At 35.8% G+C, this 23,729-nt stretch overlaps 2 protein-coding genes and 2 pseudogenes across 2 annotated transcripts; all 4 read left to right on the top strand.

Annotated features, from left to right (window-relative positions):
- Window positions 1-1,026: 1,026 nt before the first annotated feature.
- LOC120142284 lies at window positions 1,027-4,258 on the top strand. The gene is made up of 14 exons (XM_039157021.1): window positions 1,027-1,183; window positions 1,261-1,369; window positions 1,447-1,557; window positions 1,810-1,914; window positions 2,107-2,190; window positions 2,272-2,387; window positions 2,472-2,573; window positions 2,663-2,776; window positions 2,867-2,923; window positions 3,122-3,188; window positions 3,530-3,583; window positions 3,713-3,787; window positions 4,015-4,050; window positions 4,137-4,258. Exons 1-14 carry the CDS (start codon window positions 1,164-1,166, stop codon window positions 4,233-4,235), a joined length of 1,149 nt encoding a protein of 382 aa, XP_039012952.1. The 5' UTR covers window positions 1,027-1,163; the 3' UTR covers window positions 4,236-4,258.
- Window positions 4,259-7,275: 3,017 nt separating this feature from the next.
- On the top strand, window positions 7,276-9,415 carry LOC120142290 (UDP-xylose transporter 1-like). The gene is made up of 7 exons (XM_039157027.1): window positions 7,276-7,401; window positions 7,473-7,657; window positions 7,737-7,804; window positions 7,900-8,032; window positions 8,573-8,734; window positions 8,818-9,084; window positions 9,227-9,415. The coding sequence occupies exons 1-7, from the start codon at window positions 7,281-7,283 to the stop codon at window positions 9,311-9,313; spliced, it is 1,023 nt and encodes a 340-aa protein (XP_039012958.1). The 5' UTR covers window positions 7,276-7,280; the 3' UTR covers window positions 9,314-9,415.
- A 716-nt stretch (window positions 9,416-10,131) lies between these two features.
- LOC120142294 lies at window positions 10,132-16,412 on the top strand (annotated as a pseudogene).
- Window positions 16,413-18,041: 1,629 nt separating this feature from the next.
- Window positions 18,042-22,436, top strand: LOC120142291 (annotated as a pseudogene).
- The last annotated feature ends 1,293 nt before the right edge of the window (window positions 22,437-23,729 follow it).

Below are 23,729 nucleotides of genomic sequence, written 5' to 3'. Positions count from 1 at the left end.
AGTCACTGGAGGAAACAGTGGGAGACAAAGGTTTAACATTGTTTCTTCCTTGATTTCAATAGTTTGATGTTATTCAATTAAACCCAAAATTTGTATTCCATGTATGTTAATAATTCTTCAAATATATCCAAAAATCCAATAAAATATAAAAAAATTAAATTATATGCTAATTCAAATAAATTTTAAATATTTTAAATTTGTACTTTCATTAAATTATTGTCATTTTTAAAATAAAAGAGGAAAAAATATAACAATATAAGGAATTAGTAATCTTTCCTTTCCTTTTTAGTGAATTTTTAACCAAAAAATAATGATCTTAAGTGAAAATTAGATGTGAAATTGAAATTAGGCTACTCAATAAATACAATAATACTAAAAATTCTTACAATTTCTATTTAATTCAATTTAAAAGCACATTTAATTAATTTAATTCGATTCTTAATCCCCTTTAAACAACTAAAACCGGGTGTACTTTGTCCAATTTTTCTCTTTCTATTTATAAAATTTCGTGTGAAAAGAAAACTCTCATTTTCTCTGTTTCCTCTCAGTTATATGATCAATTTATCACCAAGAAAAGGCAGGTAATGCTCTATCCCTACCATTGTTTTGATTGATTGATTTTTATTTTATAAAATTAATTACTTCATGGCAAATTTCCATAATTTTAGTTTTATCTTCTTGGAATTTGAAATTCTCCATAAAAGAAAGGTATTTTGACCCTTAAATTCAAAATGTTTTGTTTTGTCTTTCAATGTGATCTGTTTAATATGAAAATGAAGAAATTGACTGACATGGCTTAACTTCTTTTCCTTGCACATAATAAAAATATCTTTTTTTAAGAGAAATGTTTTGTTTCTAATAGCTTGTTGAATTTGTATTATGTTGAAAGTAAATGAGGCTTTTAATTTCTATCGTAGCATTCCTTTCCTGCCCGGATTTGTTATATACCTATGCTCTTAGGCACCCGCTGCATTTCTTTATTCGGATTCTGATACCTTTTCTGATATATATATTGAAGCTCCAAGGATCATACTAATCTGAGGTCGAGCTTGGTCGAAGATAAAAGTTGCATTGCTTCTATATTCTTGAAGAATGCTCGTAAGGTGCTTATGGGAGATCACAGTTCTTGTGGGCGTCTAACCGTTTAAATCGAGCATATTGATATGGGAAGCATGAACCGCAGGTTACGACATGTTGTTTTTCGATATTAGAAACTTCTGGTACAAGAAATTGTTTTGAACCTTACAGCTTTCTTATGTGTGGATTTTGTAGGAAAAACTGTAGTGCCAGGTTCATTATCACAACAACTATTGGAGCTGTTTTCGGACTTTTTGTTGGTGTTTCCTTTCCATCTGTTTCCCTTGACAAGGTGCGTTTGCTTTCGTTTCTATCTAGCTATGCCGTAGTTGCTCTATCATTCTTTTGATTTATTCCTAATCCCCGCAGATTCCAAACTTACCTTCAAGCCTTGGACTGTCTGTTGATGTAGCTGCATCTAATAGCAAACAGTTCTATATTATCAAATCTTCCGAAACAACTCGAAGCAATATTTCCAAGGTGCTTGTTCTTACTCTCTGTACCTTTTTCTTGCAATCATTTGTTATTCGTAAAGGGAAGATTCATCGATGCTTTTCGGATTATATTATAAAATTATCAGGGAGTGTGTTTCGTTTGCGCCTATGTTCTTGAACCATTATAATCTGTTTTCCAGCTTCTTGTGTTGAGCAGCACTGTTTGTTTAGAATTGCAGCACGGTGTTTGGTTTCAATCTTGTTTCTAAAATTGCTTTCTGCTTCTATGTTTTCCTAGATTTACGTTCCAACAAATCCTCGTGGTGCAGAATCATTACCTCCGGGAATTGTCGTTCCAGAGACCGACCTTTACCCTCGCAGATTATGGGGTGATCCTAGTGAGGTATGATGCACAGAACTATAAACATAGAAATATGGTAAACATCGTCGCCATTTTGGCACTAGGAAACATATGCATTAGGCCATTTTGGCACTATATCACTCTCATTTTCAGCTGTGCTAAAATATAACTCATGCGCCCCATTACTCTTGGTCGATTGGTGTCTCTTATCACGGTTTTTCCTTAAATCTGCAGGATTTGAAGAAGAAACCAAAGTATTTAGCAACATTTACAGTTGGTATTGACCAGATGGTTAATATTGATAAATGTGTTAAAAAGGTTAGAGACAATGGAACAGTTTTTCCTTGTAATCTCGATTTTCTGGGTTTCTGACACTTGTATTCTTACATGCTGAGGTAGTTTTCTGAGGATTTTCAAATTTTACTTTTTCATTACGATGGCCGGACCACTGAATGGGACCGACTGGAGTGGTCAAAGAATGCAATCCATGTTAGTGCAAGGAAACAAACAAAATGGTAAGTTTTACTCCTCCCTTGTTACATTAGCTTAGCACTTGATAATGTAGCTGCCCCTTCTCATTTCCTGCTCTTATGTACTAGGTGGTATGCAAAAAGGTTTTTGCATCCGGATATTGTTTCTGCTTATGAATATATATTTATCTGGGATGAAGATCTGGGTGTGCAAAACTTCAATGCAGATAGGTTTTTCTTTTCAACCGCTTATATTTTCAAACTTTATTTCGACATTTATATATGTTTCTCTTTCTAATTTGCTCTGCACATGTTACCAGATATATCAAACTTGTCAAGAAGCATGGCCTGGAGATCTCACAACCAGGTTTGGAGCCCAATTATGCACTGACATGGCAGATGACAAAGAGGAGAGCTGACCGAGAAGTTCACAAGTAGGTTCTGTCTTGTGTGCACACCATCAACAACCATGCTTCTTTTTTCTCCTCTTAACTTTGAAGTCTGTGATTCGACTTGGTTCACAGGTTTACTAAGGAGAAACCTGGCTGGTGTAGTGATCCACGTTTTCCACCATGTGCCGCGTATTCTCTCTCTCTCGCTCGCTCGCTCTCTTTCTTTACAATTTAATGGAGTAATATGTCTGTTTGGAGAATCATAGTTGGCAATGCTTGAGCAGTATCCTTGTTTTGTGAATTAGTAGTGCATTCCACTTTTAACATCCCTTAGACAGGATTTCTTCCTTTCTCTCGGTGCATTTACTACTCTTTACTTTCTTTCAGTTTCGTGGAAATTATGGCGCCGGTATTTTCTCGGGAAGCTTGGCGATGCGTATGGTATTTGATTCAGGTAAAGCATGCTTAAGGATTTTGTAGACTTAGGCCACATTGTTTAGAATATGTACATGCCTGCAGATACATTTCCTACTGCATCCTGCCTCCCAACATAAGTACCTATTAATATTTGTGCTTAATTTTGAACGACTTCCTAGTCGTCTTATGTGATTCGGTTCATTCCCATAACACCTTTCACAATCAATTCCCTCCATGCTCAACTTCTCCGATGAAACAGAACGAAGACAGATTAGGAGCATACAACAATGCTATAAATTTACATAATATCTTGGTACAATTTCTTGAGCTCCTTTTTTTATACTCTACCTAAATGCTTAGCGAATCATGTTCATGTAGAATGATTTGGTGCATGGATGGGGGTTGGATTTTGCTCTCAGAAGATGTGTTACAGTAAGTGGTTTCTGCTTATTTTTGCCGTTTCCTTTCTGATATTCATTGGTCTCCGACTATGTTGCTCTGATTCTTCAAGAATTCTCCAAGTACTCATATCTGACACATGTGGCATTTTCTTCTCCGTAGCCTGCCCATGAGAAAATTGGCGTTGTAGATTCAGAGTGGATAGTTCATCAAGTGATTCCTACTCTCGGCAACCAGGTGAGTCCTCGTCGGCTTGGCAGATATTTCGGCTGTCATATATGATGAATGATGTTTTGGCTATAGTCCCCATATATTTTCCTTGTACGTTTCCTTCAAATTATCTATTGGATGAACATAAGCTTTGATCTATATCTGGTTGCCTGTGACTATGAGTTTCGAAACAACATGTGTATCACGGTAATCCTGATTATATTCTCTTTACTATGCGTTCTGTCAAATTTCAGGGTGAACCTCATGCCGGGATATCTCCTCGAGACGCAGTATGCATATTTACGAATTCCAACATCATTTTATGTACCTTAAATCTCTAAACCGAACTCATATTTCTTTTCTTTTCCGTACACAGGTTAGAATAAGGTCGAAAATCGAGTGGGCAATGTTTCAGAAGCGAATCGCGAATGCGGACTTGGAATACATAGCTCAACTTACAAATGCAAAGGGATAAACTTTTTTTACCATCTTTTACCCCCAACCAACCCTTATTGGCTTGAACTTTGGGTGACCTTTTTTCCCCCTTAAACTGCAAGAGGATGGACTCATTTCCCTAACCCACACTTTCTTGTATCTCAAGATTTTTACAGCTATAAAAAAAGGGGTGATTTTTTTTACCAGTTCTTCCTCATCAAGAACTATGATGATTGTAACATTTCCATAAAGAAATTTGTCGGTTGAGTTTTTGTTGTCACCGAAAGCTGGTGAGTGAACCACCAAAGTGCAAATTTATGTGTTCATAAGGCAGTGAGGAGCTTTCAGCTGGTTTCATCAAATACTTAAAATATTTATCATTAGATCAAAAAGGACAACAGACAACGAAGAAGAAAAAGCACACATAGTTTGTCTTGTAATGAAACATTGATCTGTCGACTCGGAACTGAATACTTTTTTCTGCAAATGATTAGCAGAAACCTGGAATTTCCCCTTTCTTGAGTAAATTCCTTATGCATCTTGCAAGGGCTTTTCCCCCCTTAACACACCCCTTCTAACACAGAAAGAATCCATGTCAGCATGATTAGTTAACTGGAATAGTTAATGATCAGCTATTTAGACTAATTGATGAAATTATAAAAGAAGAGGGATCAAATTAAATCGAACTAAATATCAAATTAGAGCAAAATAGAGGGACCACAATCGTAAAAATAGTCAAAGAATATAAAAATAGTAAAGAAAGGGAATTATGCAGCCTGCTAACGGCTAAAGCATCTTTAGAAAGGGAAGTAGTTGAGGCATCATCACCACAAAACAATATACACAACAAAACCGTATGTTGGGGAATATTTATTTTGCCTGGTTGGTGTTCATGAGTGGAAATGAAGTCTTTTTTTAATTATTGTCACCAAACTCCAATATTGAGTATCGAGGATGGAAACCCATTTTTGCTTGCATTGGGGGGTACCCGTCATTTTCATCTAAGAAAATCTTCATCCTACCTTCCTGCCTTGTGTGCCAAGGTTCTCATCGGTCAACATTTATCCCTAAATGCCTGAGAATGTAGGTGAGAGCCTGATCCAGTTAGAGTTGAATCGAATCAAAAAATATAATTTTTTAAGTTGAATCGAATTTTGCTAACCCTAATTATACGGATTGCTTTGGAAGATTCCACCATTGGGGGTAGGATTTACCACTTGCTTTTGAAAGCTTCAAGTGATTTCATCAGTTTGGCCACCAAAATGCATAGTGAAAACTCTGGAAAAAGGAATGCCATTATAGATTTTAGGATTCATTCTGAATATGTTGGAATTTTTTAAGATTGACGATTCTAAATCTATTAGATGTGATTGATTGTATGAACGGAGGTCGTAAAAATTTGATAAGCATGAAGGGTTCGATTTTTTTTCCCTTTTGAAATTTGATTTTTTTATTAATATTTTTCTTTTGAATAAAATTTAGGTTAAACTACAACAGATACCATTTAACTTTAGATGATGTATCATTTATATTATTAAACTTTTAATTTCTTTAATTATATAAAACGACATTGTTTTAGGCGTTGAACTTTAGGGATGTATCAATTTTACCAATAAACTTTTAAACAATTCCATTTTTTGCACAACACTTTTTTGGCCGTCACCGGCAACCAATTAGGGCCTGTCACTAGTTGTCTTTCACGACAAAATTGATACCAAAACGTTCGTAGTACACTCCTCTTTCTTCTCATAGGATTGTTTTTCCATAAAACACACTCAAAATCAATGAAATTAAACAAAAAATCTACTATTTTTAGAGGTTTGGAGACTTTCTTAGATTTGAGGGATTTGTGGCGTTTGTTCGAAAATTCGAAAGGTGAGAATAAATATTTTGAAAAGACAAACAACATACATCAAAACTAACATCATCAAATGATCATAAAAAAAGATCAGAGTATTAGCACGTTGAATTTTTAAATGGATTTTCGTCGATTTTAAGTGAGTTTCATAAAAATCAATCCTATGAAAAGAAAGAGGAGTGAAATACGAACATTTTGGTATCGATCTTGTCGTGAAAGTTAACTTGTGACGAGCAGTGATTAGTTGTCAATGACGACTGAAAAAGTATAGTGTCAAAAAGTAAATTGCTTAAAATTTTAGTGAAAAAATTGATACAATCTTAAATTGAATAACTAAAATGACATCATTTCGCATCAATAGCTGGCATCAAAATGATGTTTTATCCATGTCATCACAGTGACAGAATAGTCTGTTCATGTCACCGTGTCGTTAAAATTTAATGTCATGAAAACATAATTGAAGTTAAAACCAAAGTTTAGTGCTATAATTGAAGAAATTGAAATTTAAATAGTATAAACGATATATGACCTAAAGTTGAGTGGTATATGATGTAGTTTATCCTAAAATTTATTGAAAAGAAAATAGAAAGTAGTTTTGGAAAGATAATATAAATCGGGGTAAAAGAGAGAAGGGAGTGTAGTTATATGATCCCAACAGCAGTCCAAAATGTAATGGTTTCTTCCTTGCTTAAATTGATCGTCAGCTCCCTTCCGGAAACTGAACCAGCGTTAGGCACCAACCCTCTTAGCAATCTAACCTTTTTCTGAAAAAAGAAGCCTTATATTCTCAAACAAACTCTTTGTTTTCTTCAGCTCAAAAAGCTGCCTCAACACACCATTTTCCCAGTCGCTGCTCTGTAAATAACCTCGTTTTCTTATTTCTACTCTTTTCAAAGGTCTGGGAATTTCTTTAGCTTTGTTTCGTTGAATCTCCATCTCCTTAAACTCAAACCTAAATCTACATGCTTTACAAGATAACGTTTATTCATGCATCATTCCATTGGCTTTCTTTTTATATATATATACATTAATTCATGCACAGTTTTTTTCATTAAATTATGTTTAATATATGGTAAGGAATTAATATATCAAATTTTTGTTTAATTTTTTTATGGCCATAATAAATGAATGAACACTTACCACAATTCTATACTTCCAAATATGATTGTTTCTTATTTACTTTGTAATATTGTATATATATATATGTTTTTTTTCCTTTCAGTAAAGATGGGAGAGATTTCAAGCTTCCAAATGGGTGTTATTGGTGCCCTGTTTCTGTCAGTTGCATCATCTGTCTCCATTGTCATATGCAACAAAGCTTTGATGAGCAATCTTGGCTTCCCTTTTGGTAATCTCGTCATTCTTTTCATTCAGTGGAGTTAAGAACGTATAAAGTTGATTTTGTTTTGATTCTCGCAGCTACAACACTCACGAGCTGGCATCTTATGGTAACATTTTGCACCCTCCATGCGGCGCAACGCTTCAACCTGTTCGATAATAAACCCATCGACATGAAGACTGTGGTGCTCTTTGGCATCCTCAATGGCGTTTCCATCGGACTTCTCAACTTGAGCCTTGGGTTCAACTCCATTGGCTTCTACCAAGTGGATTTTGATTCCAAATATATTACTTTTTTAGCCCATAAATTTGGGTTTTCATTCTTTTTGGTACCTCTTTTTGCAGATGACCAAGCTTTCAATCATACCGTTCACTGTGTTACTGGAAACCATCTTCCTAAACAAGCAATTCAGGTTCCTTCTTTTTGCCATTTGCTTACGATATTTGAGCACTTTTGACTTTTGAGAGTAAAAAGGTAACCACAAATGATGTGTTCTACTCTATGCAGCCAAAAGATAAAGCTGTCACTCTTCCTTTTATTGGTTGGAGTTGGCATTGCCTCTATCACTGATCTCCAACTCAATTTTGTTGGCACCATCCTTTCTCTCCTTGCCATCGTTACCACATGTGTTGGCCAAATAGTATCCTTTTTTTTTTACTGCCGTTGCTTTCTTTTTAAATTGTATTTTTATTGTTGGGAACAAATTGGTCTAGTAGGCCATTAGCGGTTCACCTCTTTCGATTTAGGTAGAGAATAGTAGCCGATGACAAGTCAACCGTTGGCCGGTATATTTCTTAATGGGAGATAGAGAGACTGCGTATAGGAGAAGACACATGGTGTAGATTAAGTCTTAAAGAGATAAAGTGTCTCGTTTTCGGTCTTTCCTCGAGATATAAATACTCCTATTATAGGGTGATTGGTGTCAGGCCTACGATAACAATAGCTGTCAAATTTGTCTCTAATGAAATACATAGAGTTGTTAGAGGTTCAATCATGGAGCTGTCATCATCATAAGTAATACGAGACTCTGGATAAACAGTGAACGAATGGACAATTTTCAAGGAACATCTCCTGAAGATATCTCCGGAGATACAACAATTTTAATTTAACATTTCAAAAGCATTGTTGTGATCTTCAATTCATCCCTTGAAAGCTTTTATTCTTAACTTGATCAACATAGCTGACAAACACCATACAAAAGAGGCTGAATGTATCTTCAACCCAGTTGCTGTACCAATCAGCCCCATTTCAAGCAGCCATTCTTTTTGTCTCGGGTCCTTTGGTCGACCAGTTCCTGACCAAACAAAATGTCTTTGCTTTCAAATATTCCCCTATTGTCTTGGTAAGCAAGGACCAACGCAGAATTTTATATTAAGAAAGATAAAAAATCATAATTTGATAATGGAGTTTGAAACATTTTTGCAGGGATTTATCATCCTCTCATGCATAATCTCAGTATCTGTAAACTTCAGCACATTTCTGGTTATCGGCAAGACATCCCCCGTGACATATCAAGTTCTTGGCCACCTCAAGACTTGCTTAGTTCTTGCCTTTGGCTATAGACTGTTGCATGACCCTTTCACCGAGAGGAACATCATTGGAATCTCGATTGCCATTTTTGGGATGGGCTTGTATTCTTATTTTTGCACCCAGGAGAACAAAAAGAAACAGGCTGATCCATTGGGGTCTCAGGTAATGTATTCGTACATTAGACGTGTTCAAGAATCGAATTATTTACCAAAATTCGAAATTGATCAAATATTTAGAAAGGGTTGGGATAAAAATATTAGACTTGAAATTCATGTTAACGAATGTTTTTGTTTTGATTAATCAGATGAAAGATAAGGATGGAACACCATATCTGGGTCTAGAGAAAGAAGGACAAGAAGTGAAAAATCCAGACAAGGATTCTCATGTTTAAGACAAAAACAGAAGTGGGTTTTGTTATAGAGAAACGTTTTTGTGTTCTTTCAAACATTTTGTACCTCAATTCTTTAAATAAAACCACTCATTTGATCTTCCATTTTACCACCTTATAATTGTAGAAATTCATGGAATGATTCGCAAACTGTGGTAAGCTTTCCATGTAATTACCAAAAATGCTAAAAGAGCTTTTTTTTTTTTTTTGAAGAGAGGAGTTTTGTATGATTAATCGATAAGTTCGTATAAAATAAGACAAGAATAATGAGTCTCGTTAAAAAAAAAACTTCTCTACACCTAATAGAGAAAAAAGAGTACACCGTGCTCGTCAAAAATCGAACGACCTGAGTCAACACTTACAAAACACAATACATCGACTTTAACAATCGCAAAGACAAAATTCTGGCGCTGGAAAAACATCCGGGGCCACCATAGATCCTCAAAGTAAAACATCACTCACCAAGGAAGCATTCCATGCCCAGCATAATAAGAATCAAAGCAAAACATGAATAACTAATCCAAGGCTCTCGAGCAGAATAACGACAATCACAAAAACAAATCAGTAATCACAGTCCTCCCATCTGCATAAAAACGCATCTCCACCAGAAAGGAATTTGGCTCATGAACCGCATCAACCTCTCCAAACTTCCACACTACCTCAAGCTGTTATCTACCCAAAGCAATGGAATCCATGCATCTATAATTATCTAGGACCGAACAACATTTCTCAGGCCACAAAACTTTACACCAAAACCCTATTCTCAATATACTGCACTGCAAAATTTGTGGAATGTGGCATATGGTGCACACATAATTAAGAAAAGGGAAGGATATTTATATTTAATAAATAAATAAAAGTCAACCTACAAGGTTAATTTTTGGCACATACTTGCAGGTGGTGGATATGTCATATCTCCAGTTACTGAAGGAAAACACTCAGTTGTGAAGCACATGCTTGCAATTGATTGGAAATTCTGGAAATCTTATGTTCAAACATCTGCATCCAGAACTATTACCATTCGGATGCTTGAGAAACTTGCTGGTAATCATATACCCTATAAACAGTTGTGTGATTGATCACGCTAAAAATGAACTGGTGATATAATCTTATTTATCAGTTTTTATATTGTGTGTACTTGTGTGTATGTGTTTGTGTTACAAATTTGAGTTATTTGCTTGCTAGGAATCTAAACAATGTACTTGCAGCATTAAGAGAATTATTCAAAGCAAAACAAGGAAAATATCCTTCTGCTGATCTTTCATCTGGAGAGTTGATATGGAATGTTAGATTGAATCAGAGTGAAGAGGACGGCATAGTTAATATGTGTGCATGGATAGAGGCTGAAAAAACAAAGGAAAACATGGGTATAGCAATGGAAAGGACACCTTCAGAACACTCAAGCCTGGTAGGTATTAATGATGCTGCTGATGAATTCTTTGATGTTCCAGAACCAACAGACTATGATCGAACAGAAGATGTATGGGCTTCTGACTTTGGTCCTGAGGTATACTCTCAGGTACAAGTCAAACTTGTTATCACTGACTTTTGCATGCAAATGGATTTTTGGTTAATGTTGCTTCATAACTCGTAGAGGATGAGAACCAATACAATTTTTCTCCACTTCTATGTCATTTCTAGTGGCAACATTATTTTTTGCTCAACCATCTAGTGGCAATATTGTTGACAATTGCATGGCAGCAATTGTTAAAATTTTGCATGGCATTCTAAATGGCAGCCGCTGGTTATAAAAATTCAAAAATTAGGTAGTTAATTTTGTTGAATTTAGGTATGGGAAAATTGTAAATTTTAGTCCCTAGACTTTAGGATATTTATAAGTTTAGGGTATTTATAAAATTAGTCCTTAAGCTTCAACTATAAATACCCTAACTCATTTAGCTTCAAAATCATCCCAAATCATTTCTTTCTCCCAATACTAGAGAGTTTTCTTGTGAGTTGTGAGTGTTTTGTAAACACCTGTAAATTTTCTCTCTTTTGTAAAAGATCTACAGCAGTTTGGAGACGTTGGCATAATTGGCCGAACTTCGTTATCAGTTTCAGGTATTATTTTTCCGCTTTTATTTCGCATTCTCACTAATCTTGTTATAGGGAAATTACTTGTTTATTTCCCAACAACTGGTATCAAGAGCTTTTGGTGATTAATTTTTTCGATTTTTTATGCGAGGTTACTATTCACGTGTAGGGATGGCAACGGGCCAGGTTCGGGCCAGGTATTGGTCCCCCGTCCCCGTTTAAAAAACTCGTACTTGTCCCCGCTTAAAAAACCGCGGGGATTTAAACGGGGATCCCCATCGGGTAATCGGGAAAAACCGCGGGGAAACGAGTATCCCCGTTTAGCATAAACAGTTATTTAAACGGGTATCGGGCCGGGTATATATATATTTAAATTAAATATATAAATATTATATATATATTTTAATTTAAATTAAATTTATTAATATTATATATATATATAAAATAATTATTTTTAATATTTATCGGGGCGGGGATTACCAAACCCGTCCCCGTTTAGCATAAACGATTTTTTCCCGTCCTCGTCCCGTTTATCATCCCTGAACCCGACCCGTTTAATTTGATTTTCGATTTCCCCGTCGGGTTCGAGTTTTTTTGCCATCCCTATTCACGTGAATAGTGAATTTCATGAATAGTAACATTTGGTCGGCGATACGAGTTTGTCGACGAAGGTGTTCTAATACACGGTAGTTTGCAAGAATTGTCAGAAACGATCTAAAAGAAGCCAGATTCAAGTGGGAGCGATGGCTTTGAGAAACGAAGTTGATGAGCTCAAGAGGGAGCTGCTCATATGCAAGGGAGCAATGAGTGAATGGGATGCGCTCAAGACAATCTTAGAAGGACTTAGACCAGGGGAGATGCTCGGGGGAGAGCAAAGTGATGCCTAGAGACTTTCAGAGGCCATAGATGTATCCGGAAAGCTAATTGAGCTTGCAGGTGACAAGCCAAGTAGCGATGTGTCGTCCATGCCCATGCCCAGAGATAGTGACAACAATGGTGGAGAGCGGGGAGATGATAGAGAAAGCTCTTCGAATGGCCAATGTGAGTCATCGACTGTTCGTAGCCAAGGAAAGCCATCGGGAAAGAATGACAAGGCTAAGTCCGGTGCAAAGAAGAAGGGGAGCAAGGAAAAATTGAAGTGTTACTTCTGTGATGGTCCTCATTTGCTTAGAGGATGTCCCGAGAAGCGTCGCCTTACAACCATCATGAAGAGGATGGGAGAATGAGAAGTAGCGGGAATTGGCGAAGACAAAAGTATTAAAAATGCCAAGTCAGGAAAAGGACTTGGTTCGATTGAGGGGATCAATGCGACCAAGCAAGGATCGAGACGAGGCAAGGTTGTTGATGTTTAAGTAGCCAAACCCGGAAGAAAGCCCGAGATTGCGAGTATCCTAGTAATCAAGACAGGGGAAAGACTTGGTGAGGCTACATGTTCCAAAGTAGCCGAATCAATGAGCAAGAGTGGTGCGACTACAAGTTCTCAAGTAGTCAACCCAGGATCGAAACGTGACGAGACTACGGGTGTCAAAGCAGTCAAGCACAAGAAGGGACCCGGTGCGATAGCAAGAGATAAAGTCGTCAAGCCGAGGGTGCAAAGTGAGCAAGTCTGCTCACGGTATGCCAGGATGGAGGCGTGGTCCAAGTTGAGGCGTCTCAGGCATAAAGGACACTTAAGGAGTATGTGAGTCGATTCAGAAAACTCATGCTCAAAGTCCCAAGTTTGACTGAAGAATATGGATTCTTCTCTTTCATGTTCGGATTGAAGTCATGGGCGAAGAGAGTGTTGGAGCGAAGGGAAGTCAAGGAGTTGTCTAAAGCCTTGACAACCGCTGAGCCCATCAAAGAATTTGGAGTCAAGAAGAACAAGACTTCCAAAACAAAGCCGAAAGCCGAGGGTAGCGGCAAGAGATTCCGTGATGAAGGCAAGTCAGAGGATGAGGAATGTTGTTCCTCGAGTGGCAAAGAAAATCCACTCAATGATGAACCAGATGGTGAGTCTGGGGAAGATGTGTGTAGTCTTGGCACAAGTTTGAGTGTCAAAGATGCTAAGTCGAGGGTAAGAGTCGAGCAAACGAGGGGGCGCAGACTTAAGATGCCAGAACTATTGCAAAATTACCGAGGGGAGCCGAGTCATCCAAGGTGATGGATGAGCCCAAGATCGAGTTGTCCAGAGAAGAGGACGAACCCAGGATCGAAGAGGAGTTGAGAGTTGGCTCAATAAGGTTCATTTCTGCCAAGGTGAGTAGAAGCCAAGTGTAAGAAGAGTTGTTCATGTCCAAGGAGTTTGTCGAGCATGTTCGTGTAGAGAACATGGCTTCAAAGACCATCTTAAGAGAAGGGTCGAAGCAGGGGCTTGCCGAGGATGTTCAAGTGAGGAATAATCCTTCAAAGACTAGTTGACAAGAGTTGAAGGGAGCCAAGACTTTGAGGGACAAGGCAACCACGGAGAAACTGCCCATTTACAAGGTGGGAAGTGAGCTCCAACCTTCGTGTTAGAAGGGATGAGGTAAGAAGATGCATCAGAATTTGCCGTGAGAAAGTGTCGATGCATGATGGCGCAAAGAACTCCAATGACAAGGGTTCAATGCGAGGAGTGTCAAACTTCAGGGAGTAAGAAGGGCTGACGCAAATTTTGAGTAAATGCCAATGAAATCAGAGGGAAAGGTACATCTCAACATTACTCTAGTGTTCTTTTAAGTTTGATTTGATGTTTTAAGTGAGTATAGGTCGAGCAAGACCTAACTTTTAACATAGAGGAAACAAAGTTTGGAGGGGATCCAAGACTTTGCCGTAGGATCGGGAGGGTCCAAACCAGGGCAAATCAAGACTTGTAGAAAAGAGAGTTCATACGGTAGAGATGCATTTGTGGGCATGTTAGCCTATTTCATCACTTGGCGGCAAGATCCGAAGAAAGCACAACCGTCATGGGAGGCCGAGTCCTTATGGGGGGACATGAGCAAGTGGTGGCGTCGAAAGGCAACCAAGTTGATTCAAAGTATGGCGCGAAAGATCGTGAAGTTACATACGGCAAAATCCAAAGCAAGCAGTTCGTATGGGAATACCAGAGTGCTATGATGAAGCAATGTAGGTGGAGGATTCAGTCAAGTGGGAGTCTTTCATGAAAGATGAGATGAACTCGCTTATGTCAAATCAAACGTGAGAATAAACTGTATTACCATCATAAAAGAAAGCGCTCCATAACAAGTGGGTTTACAGGACAGTGACTACGGACAAACTGAAGTTGTGTTCAGCTTCAGTTGGCATGCTAAAGTAACAAGACCATAAATGTTGCTGCATTGATCGAGGTGTAAAGACATTAAAATCAGTCTTCAAGTGGGAGATTGTTGACAATTGCATGGCAACAATTGTTGAAATTTTGCATGGCATTCTAGATGGCAGCCAGTGGTTATAAGAATTCAAAAATTAGGTTGTTGATTTTGTTGAATTTAGGTATGGGAAAATTGCAAATTATAGTCCCTAGACTTTAGGATATTTATAAGATTAGTCCTTAAGCTTTAACTATAAATACTCTAACCTATTTAGCTTCAAAATCATCCTAAATCATTTCTTTCTCCCAATACTAGAGAGTTTTCTTGTGAGTTGTAAGTGTTTTGTAAACACCTGTAAATTTTCTCTCTTTAGTAAAAGATCTGCAGCAATCTGGAGACTAGGCATAATTGGCCAAACTCCGTTATCAATTTCAGGTATTATTTTTCCGCTCTTATTTCGTATTCTTACTAATCTGATTATAAGGAAATTACTCGTTTATTTCCCAACAAATATTACTGTTACTCTTGCATTAAATTATCGAATCATTTAACCTGACATAGGTGCCAGGTTCAACCACATACAGCCTAGCGCTATATTATATATATGATGAGTTCTCCTTTGGAAGAATCACCCTTGCTACAGAACTTCGTCAATGGTGATGATGCATATAGAAACTCAAGATTTAAGCTCATTCCATACATATCAAAGGTTGGTGCATGCAGTATTTTGCAGTTGCGATTGATAATCTCTGGTTATTCTTGTATGGAAGTGAACACAATAAGGTTTCAATAACAATAATAAGTAGTATATAAAGAGCTTATGTTTTATTCCATTAAGCAGAAGAGGAGGAACATTTAGATTTCTACAAGCTGTTTTTAAAGGACCAAGGTCTTAAAACAAAATTACTTACCCTTTTTTCAGTTGCATCACTTCCATAACGACTTTTTACTATGAAGATTTTCTTTTAATAAATCCTTGCACTAAAGGTCTCTGAGCTAAGTCTATCCATGTCCTGTGACCTACGAATAAATCACGAGGACTAGCTGGTTCTGTGTTGTATACAACTCTATCTCACATCGCATAACGCAATGTTCCGACAGTTTGACATATTTTTTTTCCTTAGGGATCCTGTATAGTCAAGCAGAATGTTGGAAAGAAAGCTTGTCTAATAGGCTAAGCTCTGGAAATTAATTATTTCCATGGGAAGAACTACTTGGAGGTAAGTTTTCTTGTGCTACCTTACACACTATATCCCTTTCTCTATGTGTGTGTGTGTGTGTCTTTTTAAGCATTTCCTCATTTCGGAAGAATCAGTGTGTTTAAATAGAAAAGAAAGAAGTTTAGTGCAGTGCAGTTATATTTATCTACAGTTGTTTGCATTGTAAATGAAGGAAAAGAAAAGAACCAAATAATTTGATGATAAGAACAATTAAGTTGGATAATGCAAATGTATAATAATTTTGCAATCATCATTTCAGCTTGGGATTGGCATTGGGTCGTCGACAGTGGCAAGAGGCGTGGTCAATCTTGTGGTAGGCTACCTCAACAATCTGGTTATTGAAATGGCATTTTTGGTACAGGTAAAATCAACACTATGCAAAACAATGATAGACGTGAACGGAAAACGCTAGTAAATTTAATGAGATACCTTAAACTCTCTCCTTTATCTATGATCTCAGACAGTTCCATTTGATCTTATATGCAGGCCAATACTGAAGATGAGCTCCCGGAATACCTTCTCGGGACGTGCCAGTTGAACCATCTGGATGCTGCAAAATCAATTCCGGTAAAAGTATGATTAATTAAGAATAGAAATAAATCATACCATTGCATATTAAATGCTGTAAAAAAAAGTTTCATCTTTATTCAGTCAAATGAACATATTTTCCTACAAAGCGGCATTTGGTGCAGTAACTATCATGTCAATAACAATGAAACACAAGATTTTGTACAGATAACTCAGGTTAATTAGTATAATCAAATTTTCCATCCCAGTTACTTTTAAAATAGAAAGCAAAGTGAAAGCTCCATTGTGAGTGTGTGGTGGGTGGGGTCTTTAAGCACCACCTAAGTGGCTGGTTTGGGAACCATTTTGGCACTTCGGAGAGTCTACCTAAAAGAAGATCCAAGAAGTCCAAATTTCTATTGTTTCACCACGTATCCCATTACCCGAGGCTACATCTACATAATTATTTCTCTTTTAATAATATGAGATGATTATAATATAATATTTGTTGAGAATTTTTTTAGTTTATTAATAATGTACACATGTCTTATAGACGTAGTTGTTCGAATCTAATTCTTCAAAAAAATATTCTATGTTATTATAAATAATTATAATAAAGAATTATATCATGCATTATATCATGCATTTGATCCATTTTAAGGTCAAATACATGGTTGTAAGCTTTCGTGAAATTTTATACTGAATTTAAAATTCTTGAAAAGAATTATGGGATCGAATGTAGTTTTATAAATAAACATATTATATATTCCTATCTGATCAATTATTTTATTTCACAAAAGGTCTTTTTTCCATTATTTTCAATTTCGACTATAAAGTCCGACTTTATTATTTATTTAATACCTTAAAGTAGAACATATTCCTATTAATAATTATATTCTTAATTAAATTTAAATAATATTAATTTATAATAATGATTCGATTGAATTAAATTATTAACTCTCAATCCACTTTATTCATAAGATTAAAATTTAAAATTTGAATAAAATATTTAAAAATAATGATTCCTCGTCTCATTATTCCAACAAATAGTTAATTATTTACTTTAATTTTGTTTTAGATAAATTTTGAAATTCATTATATGAGAAAATAATAAACTGCTATCAAATTATATCTTATCATTAATCTTGTATTTATAAAACATTATCAGCAATCTTATAATCATCTATACATTTTATTTAATATTCGTGTTTATGATTCTTTCTATCAATAAAAATGACTTATGCAAATATTTCTTTTTAATACATACCTCACACATTTCTTTTAAATAAAATTCATTCAATTTTTATTACATTTTGATTTTTTTTCCTTTCATTTTACACTTTAGACACAAACATTAAAAATTTCGATTTGATTTTTCGTCACATAAATAACGACATATCCGTCAAATGTATTTCTTTAAAAATAAATATTATTTTTATAAATATTGTTTAAGTATTATTTCTTTAAATAATTAAAAAAACATTACTCATATAGATTTACCGTTTTTAAAGGAAAAAGAAAATAATTCCAATGAAATATTGCAGATATATTTACAATTCTGCCCCCTCGGAAGACGTTTGTAAAATAGTTCAAAATAAAATGATCCCACTGCCCCATTTTTCAACGTCGTGGTAGATTATATTAGCATTCCTAGTTTCTTTCTTCTCAGGCTGGTTCTGTGTTCTTCGGACACAGATCACATCCTTAATTTTCCTTCTTCTTTTTTCTCCTATATTTCCCATGTAAAAATTTCCCAAACCCTGTTTGGCTGCCGAGAAATCTATTTTTTTCTCAGAAAAAAAGAAGGAAGGAAATTCACAACATCATTGTTGTTTTTCTGCATGAGTTTTGTGGGCCAAATCGGCTAAAGAGATGTTTGTGTATCCAAAGTCCCGACACAGCTTCGAGGGGATTTAATTTATGAGCACTAGATCCCGTTATTCGATACAGGTTAGCCCACTATTTCTGAATTATTATTTTTTTAAGTTTTTCGAATTGAACTTTCTTCACCTCGCCTCCTGTTTTCTTTTGCATCTGTTTTTTAATTAGGGTTTTATTGTGATTTGTAACCCGCCCCATCCTTTTCTGGTTCGTTTTCATTCTTGCCTTTTTATTTTGTTTTTTTTCCCTTTGATTTCTTATAAAACCTTTATTTTCTTGGCAGTGATTGGAATAGGAATTGAATGAATGGATCCTACTATAAAATGCACAATTTTGTTAATTCTTCTTGGATTAGGTATTAACTGAACAAATTCTTTCATTTTTCATTGATATTTTGAAGTGTTAATTTGATCCCCCTCCCCTCCCCTCCCCTCTCTTTTCTTTTCTATTTGTGTTATAGTGATGAATGCCTTTCCTATAAATGATTACGAGCATTGCGAAAATGTGGTTAAAAAATGGGCAACTACTTCGCTTAAACATGAACGCAAAGAGGATAAACACACGCTGAAGGATTTACTTTTCTTCCTTCATGTTCCTCGAACTGGAGGACGAACCTATTTTCACTGGTAATCTTTTTTATATATATATATATATATATATATAATGAATGAAATATAAGAATTCAACCATTTTGCTAATTGCATTTAATTATTTTTTCCCCGCTTGTTTTGTTTATGCTGGCAGTTTCCTAAAGAAGTTGTATTCTAGTTCTCTAGAATGCCCTCGTTCTTATGACAAGCTACGGTTTGATCCTAGGTACCTTGGCAATTTCGTTCTTATTCAAAGTTGAAGGACAAGTTCACCTTGTTATGTGTATTCTTTTCTTTCAAGGTTGTTTAATTGAAATTTTCCACTCGAATGCAGAAAGGAAAAATGCAGGTTATTGGTTACTCATGATGACTATAGCATAACCTCGAAACTTCCCAGGGGCAGGACATCGGTGGTGACAATACTTAGGAATCCAATCGACCGTGTCTTTAGCACTTATGAATTTTCAGTGGAGGTGGCAGCTAGGTTTCTAGTGCATCCCAACTTATCATCTGCCACACAAATGACTGATCGTTTGCGATCCAAAACTAGAGGAGTAAGTACTCTGGATATATGGCCCTGGAGATATCTGGTTCCATGGATGAGAGAAGACCTGTTTGCTCGGGTATGTTTTCTCTAATCATGTGTGAATTATTAGTCTATTATCATTAAACCTTTGCCTTCTATTTTCTCAATGCATTTTACGCCTTTTTAGGGATTAGAGTTTTGTCTACACTTAAGTCAAGGTCACTGGATATCCCTGGATTGCCAAGCTTTCTCTAAAATCTCTATGTCAATGTTACCTTTTTGCATTTAGTGTAAAGGTGTTTATAGAAAGTTTCTCGTATGCATTTGCTGCTTTTCGTAATTGTTAATTTCATTTGTTTCTGATTTACCTTTTAAGATAGCATTACTTTCCAGTTTTCTTTCTCAGTTACTACGATCAAAACCTACCAGATCTGCATTTATTTTATGTGATCTGAAGTAATCGCGAGGGGCAAGTTTTCTTTTAAATTCTAATGTGACTTCTGTATGGTTGTTTATGAACCTGTTTGTGTCGATATAATTATTTGTGAGATATTTACTTCTACTCTTGTGAGCAGAGAGATGCTAGGAAAGCTAGGGGCACTAATGAAGTTACTAGCATTGATCCATACAACATGGAAGACATCGTAATGCCATTACTCAATTACATCAATGATCCTATAGCTCATGAAATTGTCCGTAATGGAGCGACCTTTCAGGTACTAATCCACAATTTGCGGCATTTCTATCCATGATCTTGCCCAAAACACCGGTTTACAATTTAATTTACAGATTGCAGGATTGACAAACAACTCTTATTTACCCAAATCACATGAGGTGCGCCATTGTGTAGACAAGTACCATAACCTTGGTAACTATGTGCTTCAAGTTGCAAAGGTAATTAAAATAAGTTTTAATATCTTGAGAACTGTTCATATTAGCTTTTCTGATTTCCCCTGTTTTCTGGTATATTGTTGCAATAATGGTAAATACATGTAAATCTTGCAGACAAGGTTGGACAATATGTTATATGTTGGTCTAACTGAAGACCATAGGCAATCTGCAACATTGTTTGCCAATGTAGTCGGACAACAGTGATTTCTCAGCTGGTAAACTCCAAAGCTATTGATGAGGGAGCCACTGTTAACAGATCAGGTTAGTATGGAATTCTATTGAAAATTCCTCCTGAAATTTGTCCAATGCAGAAAGCTTTACAAAACCTTGTTAAATGTATTTAATTGTATTACATCAAATTGCCGATTTTACCACGTTGTTGTTTTGTATCCATATCTAAACCGGTTGAAATCAAGATACTTTTAGCTTACTTGAATCACTTCTGCTGCAGAGCAGACCAGTTCATTTTCAGATTCAGATCTGGATCAGGTGCTTTCTTATAGCAAATGAATACTTAATAGCTTCTATACCATCTAGAGTTTCACACATACCAAATTTCTCTTTTCTGGCACGACAGAAGACCAACTCAGACGAGAAGGGGAATGAAACCACATCATCATCAGATGACAATGAAGTAAAGCAAGAGAGTGTAAGCCCTTTTGTGTACTGTAGTATCCTACTTTTTTTATGGACTTATGTGATTTCTTTCTTGATTAAACGAGTATACCTCTATTTTCTTTCTACCATAACAGATGACTGTGGGAAAACTTATGGACACTTATGAGGTTTGTATTTCCGGTTTGCGGAAGACCCAAACACGTCGAAGTATAGCTTCTTTGAAGAGAATCTCACCAGCGAATTTCACAAAGGAGGTACTCTAAAATACTGAACATTTAAATATATGAAATCTATTTCTAGAGCATGGTTGGTTTAACTGTACAACTATTAGTCGAGCACTTTGGCCGGAGCAAACCATACTTTAATGGACGTGCTGTATCTTCATACCCTTATTCTGGTCCATCTTTTTGTCAAGGGAATTAGATTTCCAGTGCCTTGATTGTCGGTTACATGTTTGGGGTTTTCATTTGTGTACCTCTATCATGTGTACAAGTAGGGAAAATTTAAGGTTTCAAGATTAACTGTAAAAAAGTATTTATAATCAATGGCTGTGGCCTGTTGGGGGCTTTAACATCAAAATCCAACAGAGTTTTGTAGAAAAGTGAGGGAGAAAAGAAAAATATAAGAAGAAGAACAAGATCAGGTGGTCGCTTCAATCTTGGAATGAAAGTTCATCTGGATTTACAGGCACGTCTTCGAGTTCCTCAGATGGTCCTCCAGCAGATACAATTACTTAACAAGCTTGATTTAGAGCTCTATGAGTATGCTCAAGGCATCTTTGCGAAGCAGCACAAGCAAGCATCAGAGAGTTTGTTTGATATGGTGAGTTCGGTACACATCCAAGGCTTACAAATATGATTTATCAAAGATGCTTTTTGGGCATTGCTACCTTTGCAATGGATACGTAATACCATATGACTGTAACTTGTAATTTCCTGTTAATCAATGCTCCATAGCTGAAACACTACCTTATTTTTTTAATTATGCATAACATTGAATTGCTTGCTTTTATATCTATGTATTTAGATTCTGACATGGTGAGGCCTGAGCGCAGGAAGCAATAGTTTTAATTGTTTCAATCAAAGTGGCATCCTTATCATGCGTAATTTTGCAGGAAACACTGGGAAGCATATTTGTTTATTCAGGTGGGATCAAGCTTTGGGATGCCTGTTTGTGGACCATGCCATTTGTGTTGCTGTGTATCTTCTTGTTTGTAAATGCAAAGCGAGAACGTTGAAAGTAAAGATATGAATGTTAGTATGTTACTGACTATTGGTTATATGGATCACAGCCAAAGAAAAGTAGTTGTATAAAATGGATTAAAGAATGGGTGATTAGCTTATATTATTCATCATGCTGGAGTGCTTAAATGTGAAGCACAACCGTTGGATATGAGATTTTTGGTAGAGATGGCTTTATTAGGATTTTATAAAATATAAAAAAAAGGAAGCTTTATGATTTGTTTTTGCATAAGATGATGACAATCTCATGCAGTTGTGTAGTTCCTTTCAGGTGCTTTTGATTGGTAGGATGTTCCTTAAAAAACAAACTTTGCACCAAATGGGCTGATGATGAGAGGTAAGCTTGTCTCCAAGGGTCCTCTTTTAGCTTCTTTCTGGTAGTTAAGAATTTTGAGGCTTGTGATTTAAAATTTTCAGCTTTGGAAAGGATTAGTCTATGATTTTAGCCATTAGCTTTGTGATTGAGAAACCCACACCGCACCAAACACGATTGGGAGTTTGGCATGTGGTTGGTTTTAGATAGATGGAATATATAGAGAGAGATGTAGACTACTATCAAAAATATACATGGGGTATTTCTAGGGTCTAATTCTTGTTTGATCCCTGTACTTGTAGAAACCCAAAGATTCATCCTCCACTTTAATTAAACTTAATTTTGTTTAATAGGTCTAGATTGATAACACCATTAGTAACTGCTTGAACAAAAATGAAAAAGAAGATATTATCCATGGCATCACTTTAATAATAGCACCTAAAAAGGGTTATAAGTTTGGATTTGTCAATACTATTATAAAAGTAGATGATTAATCTCAAGTTATAGCATGATTAGACCCATTTTTAGTGCTAAACATAGGGTAGTCAAGTTAAGTTGCATTTTGATCACTGAATTGGAACGTAACATTCTTTTTTCCCCTTTTCTCATGATGTATGTTGATGGGAACACCATGCAGAAGTCTTCAACATATCTAGGGATGTTATAATATTCAACATGGTATAGAAAATTGTGGACTCCGATATTAGCGGCTTGGAATAGGAAGAACCATTGGATATTATGCCAAAATCAACCGTTAATACTATTTATACCATAAATGGCTAATGTGAATACTGCTTATAAATTAGGCACAGATTGAATCTCGAAATTATTTCCCCCTCAAAATATCCAATTTCAAGCCTATTTTAAAAGCGAATTCATGTTTATATATTCATCTCCTTTACAAAAAGCACATGCTTTTCTTTGTATGTATGTGTACAAAGGAAACAAAAGGACAGGCAATGGTTGAAATATTTTTCCTTTTTAAAAATTGTTTTAATGGGTCAAAGAAGCCCCAGAAAGAGAAGGCAACTAAAATTTGTTCCCCAACCCCCATTAGAATCAAGGGTAAACTATACGTTAGTACTCTAATTATCAGTTTTATTTTGTTTTGGTCATTCAATCTTCTTTTTCAAAATCATACATGATGTTCAGATTTGTTTTCATTTTGGTCACACATTATTAAAAAAATTAATGGTGTTGTTGATGTATCATCATAAGGTAATGTCACATTATCATTGAAAAATTGAAAAAAAAAATTGTCACATTAATAGTTTTGTTATTTTTTAATAGTGAGTGACCAAAATAAAATCAAAATATAATGTTAGGTAT

This window comes from Hibiscus syriacus, unplaced genomic scaffold, assembly GCF_006381635.1.
Source record: "Hibiscus syriacus cultivar Baekdansim isolate YM2019G1 unplaced genomic scaffold, ASM638163v2 tig00110821_pilon, whole genome shotgun sequence".
Taxonomy (NCBI): domain Eukaryota; kingdom Viridiplantae; phylum Streptophyta; class Magnoliopsida; order Malvales; family Malvaceae; genus Hibiscus; species Hibiscus syriacus.
This window is presented reverse-complemented; position numbering and strand designations above follow the sequence as displayed.

Excerpts from the sequence above, each read along its gene's own strand:
- LOC120142284 (XM_039157021.1), top strand. The coding sequence starts at position 1,164 with ATGGGAAGCATGAACCGCAG. Across the intron at positions 2,191-2,271 it reads TTGATAAATGTGTTAAAAAG|TTTTCTGAGGATTTTCAAAT; the intron begins GTTAGAGACAAT and ends ATGCTGAGGTAG. Across the intron at positions 4,051-4,136 it reads GGATATCTCCTCGAGACGCA|GTTAGAATAAGGTCGAAAAT; the intron begins GTATGCATATTT and ends TTCCGTACACAG.
- LOC120142290 (XM_039157027.1), top strand. The coding sequence starts at position 7,281 with ATGGGAGAGATTTCAAGCTTCCAAATGGGTGTTATTGGTGCCCTGTTT. Across the intron at positions 7,402-7,472 it reads CAATCTTGGCTTCCCTTTTG|CTACAACACTCACGAGCTGG; the intron begins GTAATCTCGTCA and ends TGATTCTCGCAG. Across the intron at positions 8,735-8,817 it reads AATATTCCCCTATTGTCTTG|GGATTTATCATCCTCTCATG; the intron begins GTAAGCAAGGAC and ends ACATTTTTGCAG.